This window comes from Trypanosoma theileri, assembly GCF_002087225.1.
Source record: "Trypanosoma theileri isolate Edinburgh chromosome Unknown TM35_Tth_22_V1, whole genome shotgun sequence".
Classification (NCBI taxonomy): Eukaryota; Euglenozoa; class Kinetoplastea; order Trypanosomatida; family Trypanosomatidae; genus Trypanosoma; species Trypanosoma theileri.
In genome coordinates this window covers 417,671-428,655 of record NW_021639864.1, presented here as the reverse complement: position 1 = coordinate 428,655, position 10,985 = coordinate 417,671, and the positions used below count along the sequence as shown (strand labels likewise).

The 10,985-nt window shown below is 41.4% G+C and overlaps 5 protein-coding genes across 5 annotated transcripts; all 5 read right to left on the bottom strand.

Annotated features, from left to right (window-relative positions):
- Positions 1 to 394: 394 nt before the first annotated feature.
- Positions 395 to 2,731, bottom strand: TM35_000222830 (DNA repair helicase, TFIIH complex, XPB subunit; the record flags this gene model as incomplete). Its single annotated transcript, XM_029027330.1, has 1 exon — positions 395 to 2,731. One exon carries the CDS (start codon positions 2,729 to 2,731, stop codon positions 395 to 397), a length of 2,337 nt encoding a protein of 778 aa, XP_028881550.1.
- Positions 2,732 to 3,246: 515 nt separating this feature from the next.
- On the bottom strand, positions 3,247 to 4,029 carry TM35_000222820 (60S ribosomal protein L2; the record flags this gene model as incomplete). Its single annotated transcript, XM_029027329.1, has 1 exon — positions 3,247 to 4,029. The coding sequence occupies one exon, from the start codon at positions 4,027 to 4,029 to the stop codon at positions 3,247 to 3,249; it is 783 nt and encodes a 260-aa protein (XP_028881549.1).
- Positions 4,030 to 4,444: 415 nt separating this feature from the next.
- Positions 4,445 to 5,518, bottom strand: TM35_000222810 (AUT2/APG4/ATG4 cysteine peptidase; the record flags this gene model as incomplete). The annotated part of the gene is made up of 1 exon (XM_029027328.1): positions 4,445 to 5,518. The coding sequence occupies one exon, from the start codon at positions 5,516 to 5,518 to the stop codon at positions 4,445 to 4,447; it is 1,074 nt and encodes a 357-aa protein (XP_028881548.1).
- A 217-nt stretch (positions 5,519 to 5,735) lies between these two features.
- On the bottom strand, positions 5,736 to 6,845 carry TM35_000222800 (putative ubiquitin-conjugating enzyme; the record flags this gene model as incomplete). Its single annotated transcript, XM_029027327.1, has 1 exon — positions 5,736 to 6,845. One exon carries the CDS (start codon positions 6,843 to 6,845, stop codon positions 5,736 to 5,738), a length of 1,110 nt encoding a protein of 369 aa, XP_028881547.1.
- An 864-nt stretch (positions 6,846 to 7,709) lies between these two features.
- On the bottom strand, positions 7,710 to 10,871 carry TM35_000222790 (putative myosin heavy chain MYA2-related; the record flags this gene model as incomplete). The annotated part of the gene is made up of 1 exon (XM_029027326.1): positions 7,710 to 10,871. The coding sequence occupies one exon, from the start codon at positions 10,869 to 10,871 to the stop codon at positions 7,710 to 7,712; it is 3,162 nt and encodes a 1,053-aa protein (XP_028881546.1).
- Between the last annotated feature and the right edge of the window lie 114 nt (positions 10,872 to 10,985).

Genomic DNA, 10,985 nt, shown 5'->3' with positions numbered 1-10,985 from the left:
CCTGCCGTCGTACTGTCATCTGCAGTGCGACGACTCACCGGCCGCCGTCATCCTCCTTGGCCACATCCGTCATTTGAGTCCTTTGCTGGTGGTGCTGCGTCAACATCAGTGTTCTCATCCTTCTTACTGCAACAGCATTGTTTGATCTTCTCTACAAGAGCGATCACCCCTTTAACCAGTAATCAACACATTTGTAATTGTTTTTTTTTTTTTTTTGTCTCTCTTGGAACCTTAACTATTTACAACACATCGCAGCGAAACAAGGAAGAACGAAAAAAACGCACATTTACATCACAAATAGCAAAATGTAAAAAGAAAAAAGAACAATAAAAAAATACATGGCATCTGGCCAAGTAAAGTAGAATCTATATATGTTCTTTCTCTCAACTCTCAACTAAAGCTCGTGATAGACAAAATTTTCATCCACACCAACCAAGTTTTGCAGAGAGGTAGCACCTTGATTCATAAAAACAGGAATCACACCACGTCGTGCTGCCCATTCTCGTTTAACGGTGAGAACATCCTCGTCAGCAACAATCTCCACAACATCATCGTCTTCTTCTTCTTTATCTCCATCTTGACCTGATGCCATCCGCTGCAACATTTGACCATGGTAATCTAACTCCCAGCCAGAAACAACCCTGGAAAGTAAGTTTAACTGGTAGTCAACATTTCGTGGATCAATAGAGCCTTGTAAAGAAGACATGGAGAGACATTTAAGTTTGGACTCCTTGAAAGCATTACGCAGTTTTTCTTGCTTAATACTCACAATATCTCCCGCTTCTGTAATAGGGGCAACATCTTCATTTAAAGAAGTAGTGAATTCATTCTCAGATTTTTCATCAGGGCGAAATTCCATAATGCGACATGTGTATCCTTGATCAACGAGAAAAGCTGTACGATGGGCGGCGTAGGCCATCTCCACGGTATCGGTACTGATAACTGTATAAAACCATGCGTCTACTATCTTTCCATTACTTGCTCTGGCTTTAGGACGTAATATTCTACCGAGTCGTTGTGCCTCTTGTCGTCGACTACCACCATGACTAGAGACCTGAATCACAACATTTGCACTGGGGAGATTGACACTGACGTCCCCCACACGAGACAAACAAATAACATTTAATTTTGATGTACTTTGAAAATCTGAAAAAACCATTAATCGTTCACGATGAGGTGTCTCTCCGCAAATCACAGGAGCCCTAAGAAGATTTCCATATTCTTTTAATAACATGAGATGATCGCAAAAAACTAGTATCTTTGATGATTCAGCAACATGTCTTTGTACAAGTTCAAGAACACATAACATTTTATTGGGATTTGCTGCAGCCAACATAACGAGTAATGGCATCTTGCGTTGTTGCAAGATTTGATTCTCTCCACTACGTTCCATGTATTCAAGACTAAAATGACGTGTTAGTGGTGTTAGAATTTCTATACAAGTCACATTTGCTAGATATCCACTTGATGCCAATGTTTCCCAAGAAACATCATACAATTTCGGTCCTACAAGATGGAAAAGATCTCTTATTTTTGAATCTTCTCGCACATAAGTAGCTGTTAGTCCAACCACTCCTTTAGCATCAATAAGACTTAAACTTTCCTTATATGTCTCAGCTGGCATAACATGAACCTCATCCATAATAAGAAGACCATATGGCTGAAACAATTTTTCTTTTGGATTAGGTCGCCGTCTCTTTTGTTCTCCACCTTTAGTGGTATCACCTGTACGATTCATATGACGACGTATTTGAGTTTTATGGGCTGTTACGAGCATACTGTATGTAGTGAGAACGATATCGGTATCATCTGTGATTTCGTCCTTTTGTTTACCAGTTAAACAAGCAATTCGTGCCGCTCCCTCTAGTCTAGACTTGTGTTTCTCAGTGGAAACAGTCTCATCATCTGTATGAGGAGCAAAAATACTAGCAAATTCCAATATTTGATTTTTCCACTGTTCAACACTTACACTTCCCGCACATAAGATTAATGTTGGTTTCTTAACCTTACAAAGTAACATGATACCTACAAGTGTTTTACCTGCTCCACAAGGAAGAACAATACAGCCACTCCGTAGAGAACCATCAGATGCAGCGGCGTTAACAGCATCAATTTGGTATGGACGTGGTTTCGTCTGTGTCCTTAACATAATATTGACACTTCGAATACTATCATCCTTTTCATAATCATATTGTTGCTGAAGTGGGAAACCCAAGAAAACGCAACGTTCCGCGACAACTCTCGCCACTGCTCTACTACGTAGAAGGAAATAGGGAAGCACACCAGCTTCAAGAACAACTTCATGTGGTTCAGCTGAAAGTGATTGCACAACAGGATCTCCAAGTAGCATTTCAGCAATTTCAACGGTTTCACACTCCACTAATGTTCGTTGATCCTCAATAACTATACGAGCAAGGTTGTAACGACTCATACATGTCTCTATAAAGTCACAAACATGGGTACGTCGTGTTTCTAACTTTTTATCGAGAAATCCATAGACATAGGTATCCAAAAAATCCACTACTTCGGATGCTGGTACACTGGAAGATACGGCTGTACCCAATGAGAAGGGTGTCATGCGGTATTCATGCATTAGTGAGGGACGTGAAGTTGGCTCCGCTATAGTGGTGAGGAATGGTCGAATTGCAGAAAAGGAACTGCGGAACGCCTCACCAAGGAGTACCACATAACCCTCGGTGGAAATGCGATCCTCTAAAAACAGGCACTGCATTGCAAATCTTCACCCCTAGACATAATTATGTAGTTTACAAGAAAGGTCCAATGGGGAGAAACTAAATAAGCATAGAGGGTGGTAAAAAAAAAAAAATAATAATAATAAATAAAAAAATAAATTCCAATACTGTTATTGATGCAATTTTTGATTTTTATTCATCCTTTTACATTCAACGATTACTACTAGTAGTGGACAAACACCCTATCAGATTACCTTTCATTTTATTTTTATGTTTTCCTACCTAAATGACTATAATAATATGAGAGCGAGCTCGTTCACCACACCAGTTCACCATTAAAGAAGAAAAAAAAAATACAAAGAAAAAGAAGAGAAGAAAAAAAAAAGATAAAATGTTTCTTGCATAATGAACATAAAGAGGGTTTTCATCATATTTAGTTCCCATTTTTAGACTTTAATATATATATTTTCTTTCCTGTTATTGTTCTTGTTATTTAATGATATTTTTATCAAATAAAAATCAAAACCAAATAAAAAAACGTACCACGTGCGAATTACTCCTCTGGGTGCCATGCGCCCTTGACGGCCCTGCTACCGCGAATACGTCCAGTGCGGCGGGCGGCGATGAGACCGACCTTCTGTCCTGGTGGAGCATTGCGGGACACCGTTGAGGGGTGACCAATGTGCTGATGGTTACCACCACCATGGGGATGCTCGACTGGGTTACGGGCCACACCACGGACCTTGGGCCAGCAGTTGCGCTTGCCGCGGAAGCGGTAGAAGGAGTTACCGGCCTTCAGCACTGGCTTCTCAATACGGCCACCGCCAGCGATGATACCGATCATGGCACGGCAGCTGCTGGGGACAGTCTTCTTCTGTCCGCTTGGCAGCTTCAGGCGGGTGCGGCCTGTCTCGTGGTTGTGGGAGATGATGATGCAGTAGTCACCTGAGGCGCGGGCGATGGTGCCGCGGTCGCCGACCTTTGCCTCCACGTTGCACACAATGCAGCCCTCCGTGATCTGACCGAGCGGCAGGACGTTGCCAATCGCCAGGGGCGCCTTCACACCGCAGAGCATCGACTGGCCAGTGAACATACCCTCCGGGGCCACCATCAGCTCCTTCACGCGGCGGTACTTGTACGGGTGGCGGAACTCCACACGGGCGAGTGGGGCTCCACGCCCAGGCTCGTGCTCAATGGTCTTCACAACACCGCGCATAAAGCCGTGGCGCTCGGCGTAGTCGAGAATACGGAGCTTGGCGGGTCCGAGGCGCTTGTGGCCGTGCACCTGGTACACAGACCCGTTACCCTTACGGCAGCTGAGAATAGTCTTACCCATCCTTCTGTTTTCCTTCTAGCGGAGTAGCACGCTGCAAGAAGGGAGAAACACAATAATAAATAATATATACATATAAAGGTTTAGATGAGGAAGAAATAGAAGAAAAAGCATAGGCATGTGAAGATTAATCAAGAAGAAAGAGAAACAAAAAAGAAATGCAGGAAAAAAAAAACATTTACGATAAAGCTGAACAAAAGGTTGTGTACATAAAACACTGCGAAGCAAAAAAAAAAAGAAGAACAACGAGTAAACTGAATCCATCACTCCATTCTGGAAAAAAAAAAAATTCTACTCATAATACTGGGGGGGTAGCAGACTCATTCCCTAAATACTCGATCTACTACACTTGAGCTTTTAGTGCCCCTTATACTCGGTACTCAGAGGAAAAATTACAATTTCACCTTTTTTCTTTTTGTTATTCCCTTTCTTCACATGGACTAAATGCACAATCATCTACTTCAATATTGTACGAAACGGTTCTTTCTTCAGCTACAACTGAAATTAGTGGAAAAGTAAGTTGAGAGTTTGCCTTCGCCATTTCCTTCCGAAAGAGCTCAAAATCTTCAATTGAGGCAATATAGAAACCAAAAGCCATGGATGTATCACAGGATGTTATTGATATCATCCGACGTGCGCTCGTTAATGTCCCTGTGCTTTCTGGTGATGTAAAAGCACGTTGAGTATAGTGTGGGTCCAAGTAGAAAACCTTATTCCCCTGGTGTCCATATAAAAAAAGTGCGGAGGAACGACGTCCACCAATGATACCAATGGAACTTTCCATCTCAAGAATCTGCAATACTACCTTTGCGTACTTTTCCGATATGAAACCCACTCCCACCATTAGTGGAATGAGCAAAACCACATGCTTAGAATCTTGTAGAAGATTCATTACCTGTTTGGAAATAATCATTCTATCAGAGACAGTAAGTATCACTGGCCCTTCCCCTACAGTAGACAAATAACGTGAACTAAGAGAACTTAGCGTGTTCGAGAGAGGTGTTGGTCCAAACCACTTACCGCATGGAACACCATGTTTCACACCTTCTGATGATATAGCATGAATCCCAAATGGGGCTGATGGTACGTCAGAAAATAAAAATTGGACCTTTTCCCTTAATTCCTGTGTATGTTCATCATCAATGTGAGCCTTACCACCATTAAAGAAACGCATAAAAGCACACGCAATCATCATTTGTCCTGATCGAATCATACATCCCCAAGAAGTATCCATGGTTGCACCATTCTCCAAGGGTTCAAAATGGTCGCGATAAGAGTAGTAAAGAAACCTTTTGGTCTCACTATGTGCCCACTCTGAGGTTTGGGTCCCATTATATTTACCAACACCAACAATATACGCATCTTCATTGTCCATCAACGCTTCGTTTTTCGGTTGCAAACGGTATACAAGATTGTACACCCACTTGAAAGCACCACTACTGGCACAACTAGACCCTCTAGAGACACCAGAGCTATTATCCCCATGCTTCATAGCAGGTGATAGAATGATAAAACTAAACTAATTAAAGGAAAAAAAAAAAACAGAGTACTGATGAAAATAACAAGACAGGGGACACATGGCTCATCTCATTTAAGAGAAGTAGTCGAGTGTTCTACAATTAATAACCCACCACTAGTACCACTAAAAAAAAAAAAAAGATTAAATCGATCTGGTCCATAAACAGCAACCTAATATCTTTCCAAATTCTTTACCCCTGTGAGAGAGGACAGGATGTTACAAACCCCATACTATCACCTGCAACAAACATCCCATTACCCAAAACAGTCCCGCAGTTCAAAATTGAGTGTTTACCAGTACTCTCTCGAACGCTGTGTGCCAAAATGAGAGGAGGAAGATCACCTTCTTCCACTTCTTCCTCTGAAGGTTCCTCTTGCAGTAGTGCGAGTACATCCCAAGCGGAGACCTCACCGCAGAGAGAACCAGTAAGAAGATGACCGCTAGAAGTCCAAGAAACAAAACAAAGCCCATTAGAGGCATGGCCAGGGGCTGCAAGAACTTCTGTAAGAGAGCCATCATCATCTATTGTAGCAATAGAATACATCCCATTTGCTCTTCCAATAGCAACATAGTCCTCAAAAAAGCTACACGTTGTCGGAAAGGGTGGGTTCACAAACTGACCATCAACTGCAATCAGGTCATCCATGATAGAGAAGTTTACAGAAGGAAGTAATGGGTCTGTGTAGAGGGCACCGTTGCCATCCATCCCAATAACAGACAAAATTGAATTGCCATTATTTCGAATAAAACCAAAAGCACAACAATAATTCGATAATGAACCAAATGATGGTTCTGAGAGATTCTTTTCCACACCAAAATACCGTTCCGAAAGACACGTTGTCGGTGCTCCATTTTTCACATCAAATGGAAAAATGGCGCCCTTCTCGTCTATAATAAGAGTTGAAGTGGCTCCTATTGGATGTGTACCATTTAGGAATACCACAGTTTCAGAGGAATGTTTGTAGCACTGAAGTACGGATTGCTGACGAAGGTCATACAAGGTAACAGTATCATCAGCCAAAACAGCAGCTATATGTAAATCTGATGCCAACATTAGTTCCGTGGCTTCTCCCATATTTTTCTTTCCTGAATCACAGCTATCCGTATAATTATTATTATTATTATTATTATTATTATTATTATTATTATTATTAGTCATGTGTACGTAATCTTTTCGTTTCAGTCGGGTGTCCCACAATGACACAACCCCAACGCTGTCAAGTGCCGCAAAACCGCTTGGTGTTGTTGCCGATGCGGCAAGAGACATGAGACTATGCCTCCCGCTTCCCAAGATCTCCATTGGTTGCTATACATGATATAATAGAAGAAGTGATTATAAAGAAAGAAAGAAAGAAAAGGAAAGAGAGTATAATTTTAAACTTCTCTGAGTGTTCGTTTTGTTCGTTACATAATCGCAGAAGCAGACGTAAACAGATATACACCTCCCAGTGAGACACAAAGCAGTGCAAGATAAATGTCAATGACCTTTAAACCCCTAGAGTAGAGAGAGAAATTAAAAAAAAAAAAAAAAAATCTCACACACCAAATACAAGAAAGAAAGAAAAAAAGAAAAAAACAAATAGCCGCGGCTCAAACAAAACCAGGAGTAATAAAACGGTGGGCAGAAGATCTATTGCCACTCCACCAATCTACCTCTTGTTTACCTTCTACTTGCCCTATAAAGTACGTATATAAATAATGATGCGGTCAACATAAATAGAAAAGGTATTTCTTTTCCTCTTTTTTTTTTTTTGCCTGCATCTATCTTGTAAACACTTGAGAATTTGTTGAAAATACCATCCAAATAAAAAAATGAGAGAGGTGAAAACCCAAAAGAACCAATATCGTACTCTCTTTGATACTCATTTTCCCTGCTCTTAACCATGTAGTGGTAATCAGAGCAACCAAAAACCACAACCAATACACATATATAAATATATTTTTATGTACGAAGAAATGGCATAATTCATATAAAAAACAAAACAAAACAGAATAAAAATCAAATACAGAGACAGAATTGAATTTCTTACTATTATTTCTAATTGGTACTACCTGGATGATTTCACTACTTCTTTCATATAGAAACAGACACACGACGCACATTATTGTTGCGAAGAATGTTGTAAATAGAAGAGTAGGGATACAGAGATGTAAATGATGTCTGTTACGAAGCAGGAGGGAAAATCAGTCGAACAGCCTCATCCACATTCCCGCTGGTTCGCCGCAGTGCCCGCTTTGCGTTTTCCTTGGAAACCCCAAGCTTCACAATTTGCTGCACTTGTTCATCAAGTGAGGTCCACTTGCCATTTTTTCCATTTGGTGGTTTCTCGCCAATGTGTTTGGCAACACCGCCTTGAAGGAGACGAGCGGCTGCCTTCTGCACATCACCGCTGTAGTGTGTGAGTGCCAACACGGCGTGTTTGCGTGGATATCCCAACTCCACCAATTTGTTCAGCTTCGAACTGAAGTCTGCCTGCATCATCACGCCGTGCTTTGCCTCCTCCACGGCGGCGTGGAGATTCACTTTGCCAATCGTACTCTGCAGCCGCTCCAACTTCACCCGCTGCGACTGTTCGCGCAGCATCTTGTGAGTGACGGCGGCCACCTCCGCGTCGGTCATGCCGTGATGTTTCAGCGTTGCCTGATCGCACTGCGACAACTTCTCCACCGTCGTCACACCATCACGCACAAGACTTTCAATCGCGGATGGACGCACCTCCGCTTCTGTCATGATGCGCATAAAGGTCGATGGCAAGGCGCCGTCCACACACTGCCTTTGCATATCAGCAACGGCGGCAAGAGATTCCTCACGTTTGGGGAGATACAGAACCACATCAATAAGAGTGGAGATATCCATCATTGGGAACAGAGTAGCGAGGGTTTCCACCCACTCCAAATGTTCCGCTGTAATTCCTGTTTCTGCAATCTCCGACGCCCTGCGCTCGCGTTCTTCCTTCGCAAGTCGCAACTCTTCACGTCGACGTTCTTCAGCGATACGTTTAGCCTCGCGATAGGCGTAAACCCATCGGAGTAGGAATGGAATACAGCGTCGCATAAGCCAACCTTTACGACGTAATAATAACCGCTCCAGTGATGCCCATACTTCCGCACGAACAAATACCTTGGTTCGCCCAACAGCATAATTAGGCGTTTTCCAGTTGTACAGTTTTTGATAAGAAGAGAGGAGATTCTCAGCAGCCGCATGAAAATTTCCAGCCTTGTACAACTTTACTGTTGATCGAAATGCAATAAGATAGAAATAACGACAGAAAGTTTCAATAAGACGACGTACTGGGTAACCTTGACGTTTTAATGCAATGGTCTGTAACACACCTGCTGATTCCAATTGACTTCCAACAAGATCATTCTCTAGTATGTCAGATCTTGCTTCCATATTAGGTTTAATACATCGAATAAATTGCGTTTCTGTTGATTCCAACTCGACACGTAGTGCCGCAAGTTGTTGCTGAAAGCGAAGTGCCACTGTTTGCTTGCGTCTGTCAGCCATCACATTTTCTGGCATTAAGGTTCGAATAAATTCATCACCAGATTTAAGAATACATTGATAAGCCTCTTCCTTCACACGGTCTGTATTTTTTTCCAACCACTCTTCTGTATTGTAGTTCACTAATGCCGCATAGTGATTCACACCAAATTGATTTGGTACCGTACTCTTGGGTTGTACAAAATACTTATTCTTATTTGCCCAAATATCCCATAAATTATGGGTAAAATGCTCCGATGTACCTCCCTTAAAGTGGCATTCCTCATCCAGCATAGCGAATATACCACCTTTCTTTTGATCAAACATATTTACACACTCAGAGTTGTCAGGAAAAACAATTTTAGGTATTTGAATACCTTCTCTTTTGCATTCCTCTTCATCATTAATAAAGGTATATTTGTTATAATGATTTTGAAGAGATTCATTGGCATAATTGATACAAATTTGCTCAAAACTGTTACGTTTAAAATTTTCAAACCCAAAAATATCAAGTAGACCAATATATTTGCATCCAGATACATCACCTTGTGGTTCAATGGATTTATTAACAAATTCCACAAGGCGATCAAAAAGTCCAACGTAAATGGCTTTACAAAATGCACCTCGTAATCCTTCCGCTTCTGCCTTATTAGCATAAATGGTTACAAGAGTTGAACGACTCTTAACAAGGAAGCATTCCCGAAGTAATTCTTGATCCACCTGTAGCAACTCACAGGCCGTTAGAAAAGGACCTTCATCCACAATCTCTGCCTTGTCATTTTGATCGGTTTCAAATCGTAGCTCTAGTAAGTGAAGAATACTTGCCAGTACTTTAAAGATACTCTTCTGTACAGCTGGTTTAACTCCAATAGCATTTAAAGCATAGCGTACGTTTTGAAATTCTCTTGCGTCATTTAATTGTTTACCATCAACACCACGTCTAGTAAATGTTTTTCCACCACTGAGACATTTGTAATCCTCTGCTGTCTTGAGCCCACCAAGTTCTCTCTTTTCATCTGGTGTAAGTCCTGCAAGCATTTCATAAAAGATATGGTAGTTACGCTCTCCTTCAGATTGAAGTAAGATACGACTCTTTTCAAGTAAATACGTTACGGTCTCACCTCCCACCATAACTCCAGAGCTGGTATCAAAGTAGAGTTTAATGTACTTTCCAAAGCGGGAAGAATTATCATTGCGTACGGTACGAGCATTTCCAAAGGATTCCAGTACAGGATTACTCCATTTTAAACTCTCTGCCACTTTATCAGCCACACTCTTCTGCATGGTGTTACTGCTGTGCATATAACTGATCTGGCCAAGGTATGCAATTAACATTTTAGCGTTTTCAGTTTTACCACTTCCGGATTCACCAGAAATCACAACAGATTGATTGCCAAGACCACGCAAAACAATTTGTGAATAGGCCTTGTGTGCCACTTGCCAAATATGTGGTGGTAACAAATGCGGTTCCAATGAGTTAAGGTAAAGTTCACGGTGTTTGTCGCTGTTGAATGCCATTATCTGAAAAGGATTAACACTTAACACCATTTCACCCATAAGTGAGTATTGCTGCTTTAATTCCTCAAAACGTTGTTTAATACAAAACAACGTTGTAGCCACATGTAAATCACTTAAATGAAAGAGATCAGGATCTTCTGCATCAAATGCCTGTTCCATGTATCCATGAATATCCGAAGAAGGAACAGTTTCTCTCTTCCCTGTTACGTTGTCTTCCACTGTTGTTTTCTTCTCTGCATCGAGCACCGCCACCACCACTCCACGCATCCATCCCTTCTGCGGGTGGTGATAGTACACCTGCTGATTCAACACCACACGCTCCATTGCTGAGTTTTTATTGTCGTACGTCAATTTTTCTTATTTTTTTTTTTTTCTTCCCTATTCTTTCTATTCTACTTGTTTTTGTTGTTGATGATGTTATTGTTTTTTTTTTTTTTT